Source organism: Netta rufina (assembly GCF_964035555.1).
Source record: "Netta rufina genome assembly, chromosome: Z".
Lineage (NCBI taxonomy): Eukaryota > Metazoa > Chordata > Aves > Anseriformes > Anatidae > Netta > Netta rufina.
Genome location: NC_140126.1, coordinates 8422848 through 8446836, shown reverse-complemented (window position 1 = coordinate 8446836; position 23989 = coordinate 8422848). Strand labels below are relative to the sequence as shown.

At 39.0% G+C, this 23989-nt stretch overlaps 1 protein-coding gene across 3 annotated transcripts in view; it reads right to left on the bottom strand.

The window, feature by feature from the left end:
• The window catches only part of RAI14 (retinoic acid induced 14), an 86008-nt gene that overhangs the window by 35935 nt on the left and 26084 nt on the right, over nt 1-23989 (bottom strand). For all 3 annotated transcript variants that reach the window (XM_084305330.1, XM_084305332.1, XM_084305331.1), the window contains exon 3: nt 568-698. In XM_084305330.1, coding sequence (XP_084161456.1) covers nt 568-698 — 131 coding nt within the window. The remainder of the gene's footprint in view (nt 1-567; nt 699-23989) is intronic.

The following is a 23989-nucleotide window of genomic DNA, read 5'->3' as shown; positions in this document are numbered from 1 at the left end:
AGAGGAAAATATTACACTGATTCTCAATAAAATATACTGAGACTATGAAAGGAATCTCGTTCACTCAAAACTTTCACTGTCCGGTTTTAATCACAACAAGGAGCAGTTGCACAAGCCATTATCATCTGCAAGATTTTAAAATCCCCATCACTGTATTTTTTGTTTCTAATGGATTATTTAGGACTGAAGATAATTTCAGTTCTGTATTCTTAAATTAATGTTCATGGGAAAAAATAGCCCCACAGATTAATGCCTTTTGGAGTGTGCAATCTGTAGAGTGTCATTAAATTCCTGAGTCCCAAAATATCCTGTCCTAAAATGGCACCAGTCTGCCCAGCAAACTAGCTTCAAGTTACCTCAATAGGTTTCTGATTATGAAATGGAATTTTAAAAGTAAAATGATAAATATAGACCATCAGAAAGAAGCTTTCCAAAATATATTGTGCTTCAGGTGAAAATACCTTCATTTACAGTACAGTCCCTGGTGCTTAATTACTGTGTCATGGACATCCAAGCTGTTTTTTTCTCCTCTATTATATTTAAGTCACAAGTTTAAGTTCGACTTACGCAGTTTTGCCCTCGCTATCTTGTTTGGTGGCACTGGCTCCCTTTTTACCCAACAATGAAGCCACTTTTTCAGGATCACCATTCTCCACCGCTTGCAGTAGCCGATCATCATTCTTATTCCACTCATTGGTCTAGAGTAAAAGAAGAAGGGAGAAACATTATTAGTACTAGTGCCCAGGCTTCCCTGAATGATCCTACACATACTTGGCACATTTGGAAGCTGAAACAAAAGCCCAAACCAAAGAAAAGACATGGAGAAAGCTACATAAAATAAAGTTGCAATACATGTTGCACAGGCTCCCTAGAACTCAATGGCTCAAGCCAGGAACTAAGTAACCACTGAAGATGACCTCTGACATAGAAACTCTATAGAAGAACTGTGCAGATACAAACCCATTTGTTCTTACTTTCTCTTAAAGAGTTCTCCTTCACTTCCCTAGAAGCAGGAGAGTCGTAGTTTCTCTTTTGGAGATGCACTGGCCCCATGAAACCTTCATCACGTACATCATGTGGATAAGCAATGAGCTGTCTCATCTGATTCACACCTCACCTTATCAACCCAGCTCAATCAAACTTCCCATATTCAAGGCTTTCCCCAGCTCACAGTTTAACAGGAGAGATTAACAGGTTAAGAGTCTTCCCCTTGCTGGCTGTAATTAGTTTTCATGAGCTTTTAACCTGCCATGTTTGCCTTAAAAACAAAGGAATTAACCCAAGATAGACAGTACATCTATATCAGTGCTGAAAGCAAAAGATGACCACCCTGTATTTAAACCTTTCCAAATCCACTGCGCCTTTTTAATCATTCTCATCAGCTGAATTAATGAAAGGACACTATTTCCTAATGTGATGATTCCCCCTCCCATTCCCAATTCTCAAGGCAGGGCCTATTTCCTCTACCAGATTACCAACCAGGATCTAGCAAATTACTAAGAAAACAGAGTAACCTTTTGTATCCCATGTAATTACAGCAAAAAAAGCTCTGAAAATGAGTGAAAAGTTGCACCCATGCTTTCTAGCTTGGACTCACAACAAGGTACAGTTTTCAGTAAGAGCATCTAGTTCACATGCAATTAAAAGCTGCTTTTAGATTAGCTTGAAACCCTGCTACACTCAAGAGAGCATCTTCAACAGATTATGGCTTTCTCTTTGACATCAGTCAGCTCATCTCCGGCATAGCTGTCTATTCAACAGCACTGGATTTCTACACAAACAATTTTGGCAAAGACTGAATTCCTATTAATATGCTCCTTGAGAAATATTCAGCTTGAAGAGCACTTTGTTCTGACACTTTGCACAGACTTTTTTTTTCCTGTTAGCTGAACAAAATGTTTGATACTTTTTTGTCTGGACTCGTGAGAAAATATGTATGAAGTGCACATTGGTACAAACCAACTCTGCAGGCTCTGCACACCCTGAATAGCAGAAGGGGAAGAAAGTGTTCCACTAGTTGTTTAAAAAAAAATAGATTAAAAAATAAAACAAACACATATTAGGATGAGAATGCAGTCCAATCAGGAAAGTAGTAGTTGAAAGAACAACACCTGAAACCAAGAGTATGAATGGCAGCTCTAACAAAGGAGGTGGCATGCAGAAGACAAAGAGCAAATGCAGTTTGATGGCAGTGTTTTGACTGGTGGGTAGATGCACATCAAGGAGGTTGTGTTCTTCACTCTTACACCACTGGAATAAACCTCTGTAGTTTCCAGAGCATTAGTTACATCTGCAAAAAATGATGTTTCCTCTAGCAATATTTATACTCCATGGCAATGAGTGCCCTTCCAAGCAGCAAGCTCCACCTAAAATGAAACTCATTGCATATTCTTCATTTGGGGATTTTCATGCTTTTAAAGGGAGCCTACTATTAAAAACAGATGTTAAAAAGAAGTATATTACTGTTAAATAAAATGCTTTAAAATTAACATGCTTTGTTTGTCAGCATATTATGCCTTTTGTTTTGGACTTTATCCTGTTTCTAGGTTTGATTGTTTTATTGTTATTATGTAGTCATATGAGATACTTAAATACAAGTTATTTGACCAGTCACCCACAAATCACCACAATGACTGCAAAGCATTAGTAGCAGCTAACTCCTACATAAATTATTTATTTATTTAATCATGGAAAAGAGGAGATAGCAGGTAACATGATGATCTACACACACGTCTAACCTAATACTCACCTCTACTTTGAAAAAGAAATACAGTACCTAATTTAAGATTTTCTCATGACCTGAAATAACCAGTTTACTACCAAAACATGAAACTGAGTAATGCTTGCAGAAAATCCATAGCAAAACAGCTTTCAGCAGGGCATTCACTTTTTTAGTGCAAAAATGACCATGTATTCCAGAAGTAGTTGCATGGGTACTTCTTTAATATTCATCTTTTAAACTGAAAAAAAATGACATGTAATCCTATATCCAGTATTCTGGTATCAGCATGCAAGCACGCTAATGCCAAGCCCCAGGTTTAAGATATAAGTCTATTTCCCTCTGGACAGGCTTTGATAACCATATCCCTGTCTGTAGTTACACTGTCATTAACATTCCAGAGCCAAGAGAAACCAACACAGCCAGGTCCCAAATTATGCCTCAGTATTTATATAGCGTGGAAGCAGCACCTGGGAGATTTAACATTGAATCGCGAAGCCTGGAGCATTCTGAAAGCAATTCTAATGTTGCGCAATGATGCCACGTTCATGCCAAAAGCAAAACATTTTATCACATATGGTATTAGTCTCTTAAAAGAACAGAATCTTTATTTCATTTTTACTGTAGTTTCCAACCACACTTGTTTTGATTAAAAAAAAAACAAACACACTCACACAGCTAGAGAAAGATTTAACAGTGCCTCATTTCAACAAATGCTTCCTATTTATCTGTACCACTAAACAGAATCCCTTGTCTCTATGAATTAAACAGACCCAAACTTGGACAATCTGTTAGGTAAAGCGGTCTCTCACGAGGAGCCTGAAAACAGTCATTTATATCAGATCCATCTCAGTGTCAAGGAAAGGCTATCAGCGTACATTTCCGTGTTTTTCATGCAAAGATAGTAATTCTTTTTCCTGTTCAGAGGACAATTGCAGAGGCTGGAGGCTAGAACAGGAAGTTCTGTATTTGGTAATCATTTTAGACACCCCCTTTTCCAGGGTACTAATTCTGTATTTAATTAGTACCCCATCTTCTAAGCACTATGGCTCAGAATTGTTAAAGGAATGAATAATTTTAGAGACTGCCATATACCAAATCAGCTTACATTCGTTTTTCCAATTGCATGTTTTCAGATTTCCTTAGTGATTCTATAACATCTTTAATATTACCATATTGGCTCTTTTGTTTTTCTCCTGGAATACAAAAGGATACATTTAGTTTCTCTTCACCACTGTGCAGCAGAGTTATGCTCATTTAAAAATTAGTTGTATTAAAAATAGTTGTGTTCTTTGCAAGATGCTTAAAGTCATCATGCTGTATTGCCCATATAAAAGTTATGTATCTTTCTATTAAAGCAATAAGGATTCCATTTGAGGGTGTCAATAAACATGTCACTATTGTAAATGAAAAGCCCATTTTCTATTCAAGCTCTCTTATACACATTTAACAGAATTATATACATTTAACTATAATGTGAGTTACATAAATCTATTTATAGACCTCATATTTTTCCTGCAAAATAAAATCAGGGATACATCTGTCCACATAAACAAACAACTATGCAGACATCAACTGTTGCTTAAGTATTCCTCTGATATGATTCAACTGTTTTTTCTTCTTCTGTATGCTCAAATCAGCAGCTTTGTACAATGAATGCATTCCAGAAGTTAAAGGTAGAGCTAATAAAGGCTTACAGCAGGCTTTCAAAAACAGCTGTTCCTGTAGGAAAATGTAGCCGTACTATCAAAAAAAAAAAAAAAAAAAAAAAAAAAAGAGAGAGAGAAAAAGGAAAAAAAGGAACACACACACACAGGAAAAAAAAAAAAAAAAAAAAAAAGCACAGAAGAAGGAACCCATGCACTAGAAGGAAAGAGAATATGAGAATATGTACCCAGAAATAGTGTCCCCTCCCCAGGGTTGGAAGCAAGTTGGAGGCATTTAAGTTGGTGAGACTTTCACAGTGGTACCTCATGTAATCAACAGCTACACTGCCACTGGTGTACAGAGCAGACCAGAAAACACAGAACCCTCAACAGAGGCAGTGACTGCTGCATTACACACGATTTCTGGTTCTCTTATAATATTAGCCTGGTTTTGACCCCACAAGTCACACAAATAACCACCAAAGACTTGGAAGGTAACGTCTGCCAGTACAATAAAAAATACGGGTAGTCCCAAACACAGCTACTATTGTTCACTAAATGTTTCTAAAAGCCACCTTGAGCTGCCATTTATTGTGTAGCACCAGCATTTGTTAGTCCAGGACAACATGCACATGGGAGACAGATGCTCTTTGACCAAGATCACTGGAAGGACCAAGGCAGCCAGCATAACTAGAGACCTTAACTTCTTAAACCCTCTGCATCAAGCTTAGGCCACAGCAACCCCACAAACCATCCCGTCCCATTTATCCAGGCAGCCCAAATGTTTCTGTAAGGCTCTTTTGTTCAGCTGCCACACATCCTGTCTGCTCTATCGCAGGACTTGCTCAGCACCAACTCCTTGCTTTTATCCACAGACACAGCTTCCACATTTCAGCCAGGCAGCACTGACAGCACCATGCAGCAAACAGCCCCTGGGAAGTTTCAGTCCTGTCACCGCCACTCTTTCAGGTAGCATAAATGGACGTTTCCTGTTCTGTCAGAGATGCCTAGACATGCATTGTTCTGAGCAAGCCCATGTAGGGCACCAGCTCAAGGTTACCACAGAATAGCAGCAGTGTCTCTTGAGCATAGCATCAGAGCAACAAAAATGTAAGACTCGAGCAGTTAAGCAGATACTTTTCATCAGCATTAGAGCCAAAGGGGATTTTTGTTTGTTTGTTTGAAAAGTGTTGCAGATATGCAAATTAGCCAATTGAGTAACCCGTACAGCATGACACATGGTGCTACATGCAAATAAAAAACTGAGCTCAGCATGAAGGCAAACACATGCATGTAATTAAGTTGGCAGAATCAGCACAGAAAAGACTGCACATGTGGGGTTTCTTTATCCCTTCCTCAGCGAGCTCAAGTCCCCCCAAACAATTAACATTCTGCAATAACAATGGTTTGTAAACACATGCAAAACTCAGCTGATGAAACACACATTTCAGCTTCATATAAACAGAATCAGTATTCCACATTGTACTTCTTCAGCTGCTTTTTCCCCCAGATGAATTTTTTAGTATCAACACACTGTTCAGCTTAGGAACATTTTTAGGAACCTTACAAAGAAGTTGGCAGGACACAGCTAGCCAAGCTCAGGAGGGAAAGCCACTCCTGCACACAGCACTGTCAGATCAAGGTTAATTGAGTGCGGCAGAAGGCAGAAGACAACTGATTGACTTGATTTATACTATCAGTTTATGATTACTTATTAAAAAGGGCATAGTACTGAAGCCAAAAGCAGAGTGAGGGCAGTACCTTCAATGATAATCTTCAGGACAGGTATAGCTGTCCAAACCACAGGTTTATCAGCCACAGACACACACTTTTTTTTTTCTGCAAACCTAGAGATTATCAGTACTTGCAGCCATTGAAGCAAGGAGTTACTACATGGGGCAGGAGCTGCCCATTATAAATCCTTTGCTATTGGGATCACATGGAGTATATTTAGCTGGCAATTTGTTTTGAGTCTGAAGATAAACCTTCATGTCGAAGCCTATGTTTTCCTAGTTAAAATAGCTAATGCAAGCTTTAAGCATTGTTTTGTTCCTCTGACGCAAAGTGAACATTTTCCTTTCCAGAAGAAAAGCTCAAGAATTTAAAAAATGTTTAAGAAAGATACTTTCTTAATTTCCTTCATGACCACATCAGGATATTAAACCTCAATTGTCTTGAGATTAGCAGTAAATGTCGTGCAAGAAATGACAACATATAACAAGAGGTGATAGTTCCACTTAGCACTTGTACACAGTGTTTCCTATTTGCAAAGACCAGAGCAAACATTAACTGGACAACAACTGCTTCTTTATCTTTGGCATGCAGCCTACAGGAGATGGTTTAAATGACCTTGCATTGTTGCAAACCTACTGGAGGCAAAGTTATGTTATCTCCACTGAAATCAGAACTGCAGGGAAGCCAGGAGTAGCAAATTGAAATTCCTGATAACTTCAAACTCAGCAACTTGCTGTTTGAAAAGGAAAGGAATACTTAAGGACTGCCATGCAATTGTTTGCGAAGCCAAAGACGCTGAACACCACTGCATCACAAGGTCACCCACAGAATCGTGTGTGCTAGACTTCCCAAGAGAGTCTTAAAAACAAGAACAATCCTATTGTAGGGAATGCATTTGCTAGACAAAACATCCCTCAAAGTTAAAACACCAGATGATGGCTTTTTCTCAAAAGAATGGCTTATCTGAAAACATTTAACCCAGGAATCTGATAAGCGAGTAAGTAGCTTATACCTTTCCCAGCCTTCCATCCCCAAGACCGAATAATTGGTCACTAGCAAACTTATATGGTGCAGTGGAAGTCTCCTTCACAGAGTGGCAAGATGTTGTTCAACTTACCAGCAACAGCTTGTCCAAGTCTGTTGCAGCAGCTCCCAGGACATCTGGAGCTTACCAGATGCCAGAAGCTGCTGCCTACAAGGCCTCTTTCAATTGCTGTGGCTCCAGCTCTTTCCTGAACCTTTCAAAACCTGCCCAGGGGCCGTGCATGTCAGCAGTGCCACCGCAAACTGACCTCTGCTGCACTGCACTCCACTGAGGTAGCACCCTGAACAACTCTGCCAAAAGATGCTATGTTCATTAACTTTACCACAAATAAGGTCCTGACCTCCAATTAAGTTGTCAAAAAAGTAAAGTGTGACAATGGCTTTGAAAGTAATTCATAGCAATATTATCTATATGTTACTAATTGCTACACCAGAAAGTCTTTTTCAGCTTTGCTTGTCCATCTGTGTTCCCTACTTGAGATGACTGACAGCTGGTACCATTAATTATATTTATATAAGCAGATAAAGCATTTCTTTAAAGGTGGAAACAGCAGCAGCAATGCAAGTAACCTGTGAACCTTCTACAATAAAAAGTGTTACTCCATTGCTCTCTTGCTCCTTGTGCTACTCTGATTCGTTGGAATGACTGCCTATACAACATGCACAAGGCCTGTTTAATACTGGAGACTGTATTTGTGTCAGAGCATAAATTCAATTTGAAAAGTAGATAAAAACCACCATGGAGAACGCAGGAAGCACTTGGAGTGCATGAAGCACCAATGTTAAAAAAAGGACTAATGGTAGCTTGTCAGTAAACCTTGATAATTATGCATTCATTGGGTAGCTTCTGTGAATAAAGAAGTGATTATTATCCAAGCAAACCATTTTTTCTTGCTGAACCCCAGAATAATACAACTGAACCACAAGTCACTCAGCAGGGCACTTTTATCAGCCAGTAGGACTGCCTGGAAAGTCTCCAGGCAAAGGGGGACTACAAGCTGTGAAATGAAAGGGTCTTTTACCAGCAGAGGACGGGAAAGATGACCCGACTGAAATGGCCATCTGAAACTGCAAGTTTGTGGAGGGGAATGACTAAGAAACAAAGATGTTGTTGAGAAAAAGTTAGTGTGGTCTTTGCTTAAATCATGACTTGCAATTTGCAGTTGGCTGTGAGCTGTGCTCCAAGAATGCTCAAGAGGGTAATGAAATTGGAAAAAAAAAAAGCAAAAAAAAAAAAAGCATTGAAGAGTTTGCTGTTTAGCTGAGATAATTGCACATACTATTGTTAATTTCTTGTTATTTTTGACAAATTTATATGCAGAGTAGCCATAAGGTCAGTGTAGGAAATGTGTACAATTAATAGGGCAGAAATCAGTATGTGCACAACTAGTAATGCAGAAATCAGTGGCTCTTCATAGCTTAACTGTGAGATTTCATTTCTGTAACAGTAAAACAGTGAAGAGGTTGAGCCTAGAAACTCTGCAAGGGTGGCCAAGAGAGTGACATAGTCCAGCCAAGCCAGATCAGGGAAATGGCTGGCCCACATCTAGCAAACCTAGCAACACATGGTGGAATTCTAAGCAAGCTGGGAGGCACACAAAGTCTCAAGTGCTGCTCATTTCACTTCCTAGTAAAGGCCACGATATATTTTTCCTTCCAATACCACTTAAATACCTTTTAACAACATAAAGGAAATCAATCTCCGCATTTGAGGAACAGCAAGATTTCCTGTTAATGTTACATCTAGGCACATCAGGTCTTTTATTTTCTTTTAAGCAATTACTGTTTTCACGTAACTAATTACTTTCCAGCGGAGATAAAGGACAAGTGATGTGCAAAAAGCTCACTTTGTTCTAATATCTAGCATGTGGTAAGAAAAACTACATTGAAATCATCAGTAACATGTAGCCAGAACATTGGCAATGTGTGGAACTACTGCCCATTATTTATCACCTCACATCACCAATACAGCAACTGGAGATTTATCTTTACTTTCAGATAGGGAAGGATGTAGCAGTAACCACACCACATGCAACTGATCATTCTCTGTAGCACAGAAGAAAGTAAAGCCAAGAATTAATTGTGGATATTCTAATAAATAAAACAATGTTTATCTTTACACAGTAAAATAACACAAGGGATCTTAAAAAAAAAAAGTCAAATCAATCCTCTTTGAAGTGATCATCTCCCACTGTTCTGCCTTTTCCCATAGCTTTAAAGATTTGAGCTACAGTGAACATGAACTCAGATTATTGTTGTTCTCATCTTGAAGTCATTCAGTAAATGTTACTAAAACCAAACTACAACTAGTAGACTGCTGTTTACTGCCAAGCACATGGCAGTCCCTCAAAAAAAAATCCATGGGGTGTCAGAACACACACTCAAAAGAAAAAAAAGTCTCTCCAATTGTTACTCAAAGACCACAGAGAATCCTCAGGTCTTCCTTCTGCTTTAAAAATAATAATAATAAAATCTATAAATAAAACTGATTTTCATCATTACAGGCCTGGTGAAGACTACTTTCTAGCAGTTTTAAGACCGAAGAACTACAGAATCAACAGATTTTAGCTAAAATCAAGGTCAAATTGCGACTCACACTAAGGACATTCAGTCTTTCAAGTCTTCAGGACTTTTGTTGCACAACTGCTTCACACTCAGTTGGGAAAAAGAAAACATGAGATTTAATGTGAAATTGGTTAGGCAATCTAATCTCACTTTTTATCTGCTAAGTATTTTTCAGTGATAAACAGGCTACAGGATACAGGGACACTGCCAACTATCTGCAAGCAAAGCTTGTTTTGTTTGTTCAGCTATTGTGTTGACTATCTTGCATTCTGCAATACTGTGCTGGACACAATGGTCTCTGAGGACCAGAGTGTGCCTCATGAACAAGACATAGTTCTAAACTTTCTGGAGTTGAGACAGTGATCAGAACAACCTGCCAGCTTTCAACATCCAATGCTGTACACATACCACTTCCTTAATGGATTTGTTTTTACATTCAGCACCACCTATATTTTGGTTAGTATCTGAGCTGACTACATCTACTCAGATCTTTAGTAACATCTTTCAGTTTCTGTTGATGACTGAATTTAGCAGAGGCAACCGGTGCTTGACGCATATTCCTGCTTCCAGATGAGCAAAAGGACATCTATCATGCTGGAACATGCTCAACTTCAACATTACCTCATTTGCTAGGACTGGCACTTTGTAGACCCATGACTCCGTGTTTCCTCCTGCCTACTGCTGAACCTCTCCAACCATTGTTCTTCTTGCCACTTCTACATAGAGATGATTTTTTTTTTTTTTTTTTTTTTTTTACAAGTTTTAGGGCTGTTGCCCTTTTTTCTCTCTGTTATTCTGTAAAGGGGAACAGAGACACAAAGGCTAATTGTGAAGTCTGCAGACAAGGAAAAAAAAATCTTCAATACTAAACAGAATCACACAGTCAAGAGTCACATGAACTGTCTACATGATACCAACAGCTTGCAGTGAAAGCTGTTTCCATTGTTTTCATTCTGTTTTTCTGCTAGCAAGACTGCAGTAGATTACTTGACGTAATTCTACCATCTTAATGTCATCCAAACATCATAAATGGTTGCTTTAAGAAACAGCTCACACTATTTTTGATATCTTTTAAACTGCCATTGTAGGAAGCAATACAATTTCAAAATTCATAACAAAATTGATATTAAAAATCTCAACATTATTCAGCATAGAAAAGCAGTCTATTTATAGCTGAATTTGCCCTGCTTGTAATGGACATATCTACTGTTACTGGGTTATAGCCTTCTATTCTGAAACCCAAGACAGGGCCAAAGAAAACACAGTACACACATAGAAACAAATCCCTATGCCAAGAAGTTATTTTGTTTGGAGTCTTTAAGGGCTCAGCTCAATCTCTAAAAGCACTTCATGGCTACAAAAGAAGGCAAAAATGTTTCACTGTCTGTCTGATCTTCAATAGGCCACTGACGGATACTTGTGTCATGGATTGACCTCTAGGTCTAATACTTGTCAGGTCTCCAAAATCAAATATTAAAGCAGCTAAGCTTTACTTGCTGCTTTAACTTCTATGGGTGCAATGAAGGATAATCTGAGAGTCACAGGGAAGTTACACCTACGATTCTTTCCAAATTCCTCAAGTCCTACTGGGAATGTAAGCAATTGTTTTTGCATGAAAACAAGATCCAGTTCAACAGCCAGAGAAGAGTATGTGAGATTTTACACCACCACATCTTCCCACGTTGTTTATCCTCCACATCATGTGCACTGACAATCAGACAAGGCTTTTATGCGTCAGATCCTCTGTGCACAGAACATCAACTGCCCACGCATGGCAGGCCTCAAGAAAAAGGAGGGAAAGAGCAGGCGGGCACTCACCCTGTTTCCTTCCCGTGGTCCTCATCTGCAGAAGGAGCTCCCTTCTGTGCAGAGTTGAATAATAACACTCATCCTCCTTATGCAGATCTTCTGTTTGCCAGGCACAGATGGCCTCACCTTTCATCTGATCAGGGCCGCAGCTAGCACCCCATCTATCAGACACCCTGTAGAAATTGAGCTATTTGCCCCACGCTAGTGGTGGAGTTTAGCACTTGCCTGTTCAAACAGCAATTGAGCCATCTGCTGCCTGACACAACTGCCCGGATCAGTACTAATGGGCCAGTCTATATGCAACGAATCCTTTCTTCTTATCTAAATACTCATATCCACATGAAATTTCCTCAAGCACTAAGTGCTATCTCTACCAAGCTCTTGTTCATTTGGATAATCTGCATCTCAGTGAACACACTAGGATTAATCACGCAAAATGACAGAAATCACAATCTGCGCCTTTTTTGTTGTCGTTAAAAAAGATTCACTCATGTCCTATTAATTAGTCCTACGCTGGATTATATTGGCATGCCACAGTCTATTTACTCTTATCAGAGGTAAGTGCTGCCAATGGTTCTACCACGTAGCCTTGATCGTGCTCTGTAAGGAATACTGTTGTTGTTACATTTAGAAACCCTTCCAGGGCTGTCTAGCTTTTACTGTGATTTTCTTCAAAAGCTTCACACACAGTTCCTATATTAACAGAGATCAGCAGCTTAACTACCCAGAGGTTTTCACCTTTCCAGTACAAAGTCACAGTGAATTAAATTGCTACAATGAAAAGACACACAAAGCAAAAAAATCCTTAAGGGCAGCACAGTCCCAGGGTCTGAGAAGAAAGATCACACAATCCCACGTACAGTGGGTCTGCTGTGCTACAAGCCCATTTTCCATCATCAAAAACATCCCTGTTACAGTTAGAACTTCTTCATCAGAGCACACAGAGGTACTGACATGAGGAAGAAGAGTGTCTGGTAATAATACCAATCTTATAAAAGATTTTGCTAAGCCACCGTTCCCCTTTGATGCTTACAAGTAGAGCACTCAGACAAACAACCCGAGATGTACCCACTCTGCACTACATTTTGTTTACTCTACAAACTTTTCAGGTTGCAAATGCACACCATGGCTATGCTGGACTCTGTACAGAATATCTAATGCAACAACTGTGAATGAATAGATGCTAAATTCAGACGGCTCCCAAGAGCAAATGGCCAGTCATCAGTAAGTTAATTCTTATCCTCTTCAAAACATGCTTTTTGAAAATTTATGTGAGAAGGTGGAAGGAGAGAGAAAAGGAGATCAAGGATGTTTAACAGATTTCAAGTCTTCAAAGAAGAAGAGATAACACCTAAGAGCTTTGTATGTCATGAGCAAAGTGCAAAGAAAGTGTATTTGTTAAGAATTTGCATTACATACCTTTCTACTTCAAGAGACATGAAAACCAAGTTGACAAACAGTACAAGCGTCCTTTTTGTATCCTCTAACAGCATCTTCAAGAGATTCAGCAATAATTGCAAAGAATTGTATAAATAAGCTGAAAACGGGGTAGTTTTCATTGCCAGAAACAGCAGAAAGTTTCCAAATTTTATGGGTTAAAAAAAGCCAATAAATTTAACAGTCTTTTGAAGATGTTAGTGTAATCCTTCCAAAACTGAAGAGAACAGATGACTCAACCATATGGCTAAGTTCCACTAAAATTCTGTCTCGTAATCATAAAACATGATGTAATGTAGCTTGGTCCCAGGAGAAGGAAAGGCGTTAGACATGTGTGACATGCACAAGCATTCCCTATATCCATCTGGCTAGCTAGTTTAAAAAGGTAATACACAAATAATTAGGGCTTTTTAGAAGTCTCCAAGATAAATATTCTCAAATCTTTTCTTGGAAAATGAATAAGTATTGCTCTTCAAATCTAAATCAATGCATCAGACATTATTGTTACAAACAGTGCTCATCTAAACATGTACAGTGAAGTAGTTGCTATACCTTTCCACAACAATGCGTCTTTTAGAAGGTTTGCCATTATAAACTCTGAAATCAATCTGTGCTGGATTACTACCTCAGTCTTAATGAGTATGAAGAGTTTAAAGGATTATTTGCAAATCAAAAGAAACTTCCCTTTTAAAAATATCTAGGGAAGGGGAAAGAATACACATCAGCTAAGAATACATACACACTGAGTGGCAAAGAATATTATCTTCTGCATTACGTAAAGGTTGAATTTAATAATGCTAAGAAAAATCAGAGCCATCAGTTCTGACAGGTAAAATAATCATTAAATATAATAATTTCCAAATCATTAAAATAGTTAAAAAATAATAATTTCCAAATCATTAATCACCCAACTATACACAACAGAAGTCATCGATACCATTGTAATTCAAGTGTTCTACAATCACCTGGTATTAACAGTGACCACTCGGTACATGGTTCTAACTCTGGCCCTCATTATATTTAGGACTCCACTTTAGCAGGTATGCACAGATGTCTTAGCATGTAATTTCTAACAGCTCTATAAAAACTCCACTTTTTATTGTGGGCAGTTCAAATTTATCTAGGATTTGAGTCCAGGCTACTAGAAAAAGACCAATTCCAGAAAGAAAAATAAGGAAAAAGTGACAAGCAGCAGTAGTTTCCTTTCTCAATGGTGACAAAATTGGCAACGGAAAATTACTGGGGGCTGGAATATAGTGACAATCATTCCAAAACCTGTCTGAAACCACTGTGCTACAATACCCCCCAGCAGAAACAGGGCCCAAGCGGCCATTATGCTGAGCATCCTTTTTCCTATGAGCACGCACACTTAAACTGTAGAGAAAGAGCAGAAACTGATAGGCCAAGTGGTTACACAAGTGACCCATGAAAGAGTTCCAAGCTTCCTGACTCTCCACCCAAGCCCTATCAAACCAAGAAGTGTTAGAAATCAACAGGTAAGGCATAAAGAAAACAACAATCAATATGGACTGTATACCAATCATACATCTCTAAAATGCCATTAGAGCTGGAAGAGGTTCAAACGTGCAAATATGATCCAAAATGGCATCTGTATCAAGAACAAATTGGCCACGATGCCTCAGTCTCTAAGGTAGATGAGTTAAGAGAGACAGGAAATCAACAAACTCGTCGGTAACATGGACAAGATGGGTGGGGATCAACTGTTGTCTTTTTTGGCACAATGAGGGAACATCAAACAAAAGTGGGACCAGGTCATAAAGAAAAGAAAGTCAACAGCAGACTTGTGGAACTCCTCTCAAAGGATGTTGCAGTTGCAAGACGTTTATGTGGTTTCAAGAAGGAACTGGTCACATATTAGCTAGGAAGATTCAGTAGAGGTATTAGGCCCTTAATCTGGAACCCTTAATCTGAAACAGTATTGTTATGTTGCTAGCACAAATCTGATTCAGCCCTGTCACTGTTTGCATCACATCTCCTAATCATCCTCCTGCTCCCTCCAACAGCCGATAGATACACCAGCCTCCCCAGGGCCTTGACTGGGACCAGAACAAGGCCATGCTAGGAACACGGCCCTAGAGAAGAAGCTAGTCACACATGATGACGCTGCTTTTCCTCTAGTGAGAAGAAAAGCATAAAGAAAGAAAGCATAAAGAAAGAGGAAAAAAAAAAAAAAAACAGCACTGCTACCCCTTGTCTGAGCTTCCCTTTACCAACAATCATGCTTCTGACTCAAACCTCTGTGCTGAAGCAAGCTGTGTGCTGTAGATTGCTAGCAATCCTTTAACCACTTCAAGCATCCAAACCTGATTAAGGAAAATAAACCGGTAACCTTGAATTCTGCAGGCCAACTCTGTATCACCAACCCAACACTCATAAGAAAACTGCAGAACAAAAGTGGCTTAAAGCCACCATTTTTGTCCATGACGCCTCAACCACAGAGCATTACCCATGCAGAAGCCTTGAATGCTTCTGATTGTATGGTCTTCTCGTACTGCAGCCACCCATTCCTATAACCTTCTGGCAAGAGCTTTTAGTGGAACTTGAGTCAAGGGCTGGAGTACAAACCAAGGACAGACTGCAGCCATGCTCGTAAATCAGGGATTTTAATAAAAACCTAAAGATGTATAAAATGATCTCTGTCGCATAGGCTGAGGTCACATCCACACTACGAAAGGATACAAGTTCAATGCACTATCATCTTTTATATCAAGCATATTTTATATCATGCCAGTCCAGCTATAGAAATGCTGAATTACTTGTTCAACATGTGGCCCTTTTGAAAACTAGGTATCTAGTTTTTGCATCTAAATATGGATTTGAAAAGGAAGCTCTCAAGAACTTGAGATGGATGTTAGCAAATTTATTCTTTTAACAGTTGAAGTGTCAATTACAACATATCAGTTCTATTTTATCCTTTTACTACACTATAGTATTTCACAACTGCCCTTCAACTACCTCCAAGAAATCAAATTTTAAACATTTTGGCTTGGCATGCTGTTTGAATGGGAAGAGACTGACTAAGCTAAGATAAATTGTCTTGTTACTTTTCCAGAAAAGGTTACAGTGAAGATACTGCTATTAGCAAAATATGGAAGCAATATTACTATAGTGACTATAGAAATTTTAGTGAAGTGTGAACAGACAAGTCTTCCATAAACCCACCACAAAGCATTGCTATCTGCTTGAAAAAAAACAAAACAAAAAAAAAAAAAAAAAAAAACAAAGAGCTCTTCAGCATCTCCAAAGAACTCTACAATGCTGAGTGACTATGTGCTGGAAAGTGCTTCCTTAGGAGTGAAGAAAGTTTTGGCACACACACTGCAACGTCACTATAAATTAAACCTCTGTGCTGCAGCTGTCCAAGGCTTTGTACTCAGTCCCTCACACAACACGTTGCCTCAGGCTGCTTGCTACATGCCTGCCTAGCCACTGAACTGGTTTTACTATGTTCCCCTTTGCAAAACTGGGCTGTTATGCTCACTATGGGCTGGCCACCACCTCTACCACTTTATTTCAGCACAAATGCTCTAGACGGTACCAGACATCAAATCCTGGTGCAAGGCTTCATGACTGCTGGAAGGTTACCTGCAGCCTCCACGGTGTGTTAAAAAGAGCTGGTAGAGTTCCACGCACCAGCTTTTTACACTAGAAATTACAGAATCACAGAAGCAATCAACATCAGACATAAGTGACAGAGTGAAAGGAAAATTCCACCGTTCAGGCTCAGATTTGTTTAAAATTCAGGCAACAAACATTTTGGCAAAAGAATAAATTTCTGAGAATTATGTTATTTGAAAATAAATTGTAAGTTTTAGATGAGTATTGAGCTTCATGGGTAGCTAACCATTTCCTGAGCTTTGTTTTATTTTCAAATGCGTCATTCATTTATTTCTATGCCCATGCAAAAAGTTTTCCAAACATTTAATGTTGAACAGGAAAACTGAAGTGGAAAGTGGATGACAGCCAGTTTAACTGAGCTTTATCAACACACTCCATACATCCTGACACACTATACACACTCTGAATTACCGCAAGTACTATAACCAGTCATGCCAGTGCTATTTTAAGAGAAGTCATATTTTGCAAATAGAAACGATAGAATTTCAATAAAGTACAAAATAACATACTGTGTTGTTTATGATCCGTATGTTGTTTGCATGAAACTGTAACATGCAATAAAAGAGCAATAAAAGAACCCATGCACATCTGTAGACCTAGAAAAATTAGGTGCTGTAGGGCAACACTGTAATGATTTTAAACCATCAAATGACTGTTGAAGAAATATATATATAGAGAGAGAGAGAGAGAAAGAAAGAAAGAAAGAAAAAGAGAAAGAAAAAGAGAAAGAAAGAAAGAAAGAAAGAAAGAAAGAAAGAAAGAAAGAAAGAAAGAAAGAAAGAAAGAAAGAAGACTTCAGACTTCATTATATATTTCACTGTCTGCATATACATCTTCCACCAGAGCAAGTCAGTATTGCTTTTTTTTTTTTTTATTTGGCTGAAGAAAAAATCACTGGGAGACAAACACAAACAGATTTATTCTCAAGTCTAGAAGCTGAGCATGCTTTAACACTTGGTTTCCTCCAGCCCTGGGAGCTTGGGACTAAACTGTGAACCCTTTCAAGAGAGGTGACAGAGCCTGCCTCGCATGGATCATGTCTGAATAAAACACTAGTCCATCAGCAGAGAGCGAGTTACTTGTGTCTAAAACAAAACTGATGCATTTCTTGCTACTGCACCAACGCAGCCCCTACCAGCACTTATTTTAGACAGAGTTATTGAGTTATGCCAGGAAAAGCCTGGTTACCTTGGAGACATCTCCTAGCCAGCTCCAGCAGACCTCTCGTGATACATCTCACCAAAAGGCATCTCTCCGCTGGGTACAGACAACTTCCATGTGCTTGAGCAGAATACAATGACACAAAGGAAAATGACCAATGTATCCCAGCATAGCTAGAATATAAGCATAGGATAAAAGGATAAAATAATTGCATCCAGATCCTAGCATATATGGAAGTATTAAAACTGTGGTGCAGTAGGAGCCTGCTAGACAAAAAGGCGTTTTGTTTTGTTTGGTTTGGTAGGGATTGCACAAATAACAAGTGGATACTGAAAACTTTCATCCAGAGAAATCTTTCACCCCAAATGTAGAAAATATACCAATTACTTTAATACTTACAGTCCCTGAGACAGAAAGAGAGCTGGTGTTTAGGAACACATGCTGGAATGAACACATCTTTATTTTTAAGAAGAATAGTACAGCAGGCTCATCTTGACATTGTCCCTTCTAAACCAAGCCTAAAATAATTTGTATCTGGGAAATACTCTGTGGAGCCCTGCAACAGTCAGGTGAGAACTAGGAAGAGCTACAAAAGAGCAGAACAACACAGCTACAGTGATTTACACAATTCAATAATACTTTTTGTTGTTTTTTAACTGAAGGAATCTCTGTCAGCAAGTTCTCTTGCTGTCAGAATTCAATCCCAGCATAAATCAGGAAAATTGCTTTAATCCTGTTTACAGAATTGTCAAAGAGAACTTCTCTTTCACCAGAGATGTGTCCCCTATTAATAGTATCTCACACAACATAACACCCTCCTGCTTCACAAGTCTGCCTGAGGGTGTACAGTGGGATATGTGGCATCTCTTCTGCCTTGATGACACATGGCATTATTACTGTTAACACATATATCACTGCAGAGGTGCTTTTGCAAAAAAATAGATGCTCCTTTTCTTTGAAGAAGCCAAGTATAGTTTTCCAGCACTCTCTCACATTCAATCCATCACCACAGGTCTTTAGTCTTTAGCTACTTGCATGAGACTTGCCCATCAGACTCTGCACCCTTCAGACTTTCAAAAACACAGCACAATTTGTACCTTTATTACTACAAAAGCTACCTCTTAGGCTGTTCGGTCCCTGGGCTACAAAAAGCTGCAACTAGAAGGCACCAGCACGAACTTCAAATCCCATTATGCAAACAGCTCAGCTTCTGCTTGGAACAGAGCCAGCCAAGTAGTGCGCAACAGATACAGCAGAAGCCCAACTTAACCAGTTCAACATCCACACAACTTGCAGACAACATGCTTTACAAGGCGTGAAGAATTTCAGTATTTTCAATGGAAAGCACTGATTGCAGAAGGTTCCCCTTCTTCTCAGCTGACATGCCAAGGCTAAGACAGTCAGTTATCTTGGCCTATTATACATAATTACAAATCTATTTTCAGCCCTCAAAGGTGTATTTTTCACCATCACATAAAATACTGTAAAGTTGTAAACAAACATAAGATGGCTTTTAATTCATGACTTACATTCCAGAAATTCAAAAAGGCATCAAGTTTTCTTCTCAAGATAAAAACTCTTAAAATTCTTTCTGGTTTTAATTTCTTTTGGTAAGAATGTCAGGAAGAACAGAGGGTTGGGAAAGGAGCATATTTCTGTTCATATTTTCTGAGTTAAGTCCCCCTCTCCCCCCGAACTTTCACCCCCTTGCAGAAGTTCATGCATGTCAAAAATTAAAAAGTCTGCATTGCAAGATGGGCCATTATAATTCAACACATGCTGCTTTGGTGGAGAAAAAGCATGTTTTTGGAATAGCTCTGTTACGGGTCAGGAATGTAAAGCAGAGTTCATATTTCAGATGAAAATGGGAAACAGCTTTTTCTTGCAAACCCAACTCAACTTTCCAGTACAGAAGTCTGTGCAGTAAGGTCTTTGTAGCACTCTGCATCAGACCTTTAAGTGCAATAGAGAAGAGATCACCAACTGTTTGCGTTCTACAAACTGCAGCATTGCAAATTCCTATTTTTAACACTGAATGCAAGTTTTCAGCATTTGCTTTAGAGCATACTCTCCTGCTGTAATGTTTGCACTGCCGCAGATGACTCAATGGACAATCACATGCTCTATATTATTCCAGAGAGCATCGCAGGCTCACAAAACAACTGCACTATTGAAACACAAGTAGAAAGAGTACAGCTCAAATGAGATGGCATCACAACAGTGCTCTGTTCCTCAAAGATGTGCAAACTGGAGTTTGATGCACTACAAGTCCCAGCACCTCCCCACAGAAGAGTACAAAATACCTTTGCACCCAGTCCTGTAACTGTTTTATTCTATGTAAACAATCTTTCTTTGCACTTTTGCCTAATAGACTTGCTAAAAGAGCATCATATCTTAGCTGTTCACTAGATTGCAGCATCTTGAACAAGTAACAGGTTTGCAGGAGAAGTTCTTCAGGAAACCAACAAGAAAGCCATACCTATTTCCATGCACAGAACATGCAGATTTTACATGTGAGCCATCTAGTCACTACCTGTTTTTAGCTACAGTCTCCTGAAACTTGCCTTGTCCAGCACATTTTTCACCTAAAACCTTTGCTGCTCAGACAGGTTGGAGGAAGCAGAAACCTGGACAGAGCAGATAGCAGCCAGCCACCATTCCTGAGATCATCCCACTGATGTGTATGTGAGAGACCTGACCTTCAGACATAAGAGTCAGCAGCCTCCATCCCTGAAGGGTGAAATGGAAAAATTCACATCATACAATGAAGCAGGGTTAAGTTAATGACAAAATATCCTATTTTAACTCTTTTATTTCTTGCCTCAATCAACAGTGTAAGAGCACCAAAAAACAGGATGTAAGACGTGGCATTTAAGTTCACAAAACAGTGACAGTAACAGAGTACAATTTTACCCTTTGGGTGGAAGGTACACCCATAAACATAACATGCAAAATGTCAGGCAGAAAAAAAATACTGTCATGTAGCAAAAGATTGAGATCTATTTATTTTACAAGAAACTGTGCAGCTAGATGCATGTCAGAGTTCAAATTATCCTAACATTTCAGGGCCCCAGTCATGGTTGAAAGCGCTATTGCACAAAGCACTAGAGAAAACAATCTACCCTCGATTATTCTCAAATTGCAAGTGTAGCCAGATCCTCACCCAAACAGATAGTCTCCAGAACAGCTATGTTAAGTAGCTTTCTTAAACAAGTTCAGTGTGACACTACTTTTAGTGTTCCATCTATTTTACAGAGTGGAATCAGATCTCCTTACAAGTTTATTTAGCATAGACAGAAACCACATCCCTATTCCTCGATATGAATTGTCAGTTTCAAAAACCGGACCCAGCTGGTAGCTTTCTGTTAGCACTGATGGTATTCATTACCAAGTGTCAGAGAAACTTACAGTCCTTAGTATGGCTAGTTTCAGCAAACTCAGCAATACAGGTCTGAAGGTCCTGTTCTTGTTCCAAAATTATTTATTTTTAAATAGTTTTTAATTTGATGCAGTTTCCTTCCTCACCACAGAAAGAGGTTTATGCAATCATTCTATACCAGTACACCTACTCCAAGATTACTTAAAGCTAGGAAGCAGTCTCCAAGATAAATAAGCTCACACAAGTTTCATGAGAAACAGAGATTATGTAGATGAGAATAATGCAGTGCTTCCACCAAAGGCTGCAGTTTAAGCTTAGCTGTTTTGTTTGATCTGTCAAATGCTAAACATTTAACTGCACTACCTCTTTTAGCAATTCAGAACAGCCCCAACAAGCACTGCCTGATGCCCAGCAGGCACATGGGGGACACTGCTGAGAGCTGTCTCTACACGTATGTCAGAGAAAGAGCAGAAAAGGCAGACATTGAAGGCCAGTGCGGGTAAACAACAAGTACTGTGATGCAGTGAAGATGGAATACAAACCAATCAGGCTTCAACAGTTGCGCTGCTTCCAAAGGACTTTGTGAAATAGAAGATATCTAAAGACTGACTGCCCAGTCTCAAGAAATATTGAGAAAATGTTCAAATGACGTTTTTTGAAAGGGTTGCTTTATTTTCTTACAGCTTTTACAGAATATGTAGTCATGTTCATAACATAAATCAGGTACACTGTACCAGGAAAGAAGGTTTAAAATAGTGGGATTGAAGAGGAAGCTATGGGAAATCTCTGAAGGACTGTGTTCTGGACTAAACACCAATAGCAGCAACTCCAACGCCATCATCTTACATATAGTATCAGTGATCAGTTGATAAACTGTTTTTTATGAATTGGTAAAATCTCTGCCTCTGTTGAATCACTGAAGATAGAGAACTCCACGACCACTAGACAGTTAACCACGCTGCCTTTAGCTACTGGAAATAAGATCCTCTCCCTGTCATTCTCATCAGCTGAAATTATGTTCTCCCCACCAACTGCAGTACACGGCAGGTCTGGCAAGCTTACATACTAAAAGACTGAGACAGTTAAGCATTAAGTAAGAGAACACAAATTAACGTCAACTGCTGATTTTCCCCACCACTGGGCTTTCCTGTAACAAAGACTAAAAACATTGTAATTAACTTTGCTCATGAAATGCTATGTTCTAAAGTTGGGCCTAATTAGATGCAATACAATTCTTGCCAGAAACAGATAATGTGCGTCTTTCATCAACTCGGGTGATTGGAATTTATTAATGTTCTCGGCAAGTCTGCATAACGCAAATTATGTTTACCCGTTGCTCCGCAAAAAAAGCACGATGTGTCTTTTAGGTACGATCAACAATATTTGATATTTTATAAGAGAGAGACATAGCTGTCATTTTAGAATGAAACTCCACAAGAGCACAACTCAAACTGCAATTGCAAGAAGGGAGAATAAAAATAACAGCACTAAGCAGAGCAAGATCCAGGGCCAGTACTAGCTTTCTGTGGTACAGATACATAATAAGTGTGAGGGGAACAGCAAAGGGATATGGAAACAGGAAAGAAGGCACGGCTTAGCAGTGATGCTTTTCATTACAGCAACAACTAAGATCTATTGGTAAGCACAATGCCTCAAGGGCAGAATGAAAAAGCCACATGAAGAAGTGCCAAAAACATCCTCAAAGTTACAGTAGGACAATGGAGGCCCAGGCTGATGGTAGCTCTCTCCCAAGTTACTGCCTTCTGAAGTTAGTTTAGCTTGAAATACTTCAGAACTCCACCCACAATCATCTAAAGAGAAAACAAGAAACAGAATGTGGATGATATTCATGCCTGTGCAAGCTCTTTTCTTTCTTTTTTAAATATTACTCAAGCTGTGTGACAATAGATGTATTTTCCTTTGGTTTTTGTTTGTATTGCTTCCAAACAAGAACTGTTCTCCAGAGCTCCGCTACTGAAGGTGATCTCAACGTCCCCACCTTTGAGAAGACTGAAGTGACCTTCCAACCTCTGTAGGAGACAAACAGTGTTAGAGATGTAGCTGAGGTCTCAAGCAGACTTTGTTATAGCGCTCCTGAAGCAGAAAAAAAATGGCTGTTTTCCTCCTCTCTAAATGTCTTCTCCTACACTAGAATCGCCCAGAAACAAACAGAAAAGTGAACAGAAATGTGGGGGAGGGAGGCATGTAACATCAAGTGTTCTATAATTTCGAGCCTCCCCATACAACTCAAACTGCGACAAATCACAGCTTTGATAATGACTAATTGTATGGAAAACTGAGTAAGTTTAGAATTAAAATGAATATCATGAAGACTGGAAAAAAACTTCCAATTTCATAAGGTACTGCCACATGCCTAACGAGTTACAATTTTTAGCAACCAAGGTTTTCATGCAATGTAGCAGGCACTCAATCCTAGTTGTAGATTCTTAGCATATTACATGCCTTCCACCCAACCATTCAATGTTAATTATTGTTATAGGTGTTGGATTTCATAACCAGAGCTCCTAGTTCTCTTTAATAATTACTGTTGTGCAAATATTTCTGACTTCTGTAAACACTGTTAAGAGAGAACTTCTAAGCCAGGCAGTCAGTAAAGCTGCTGAGTTGTGGAAAGCCAAATCTAGGTGTCCATAAGCTACAAAAAAAAGTTACAACTGTGTCTTCTGAATAACAAGGGAGGAAAACATTACTACGTTTAAACTCCTGAATTTGTACCAATACTACTAGCCAGCTTATCTAGTTTTGTCATACTTCAGACATCTTGGGTTCATATCCAAGTTGGAAAGAGCACAGGATAATCTCCAATGTGACTATTTAAGGATATTTTAAGATAAG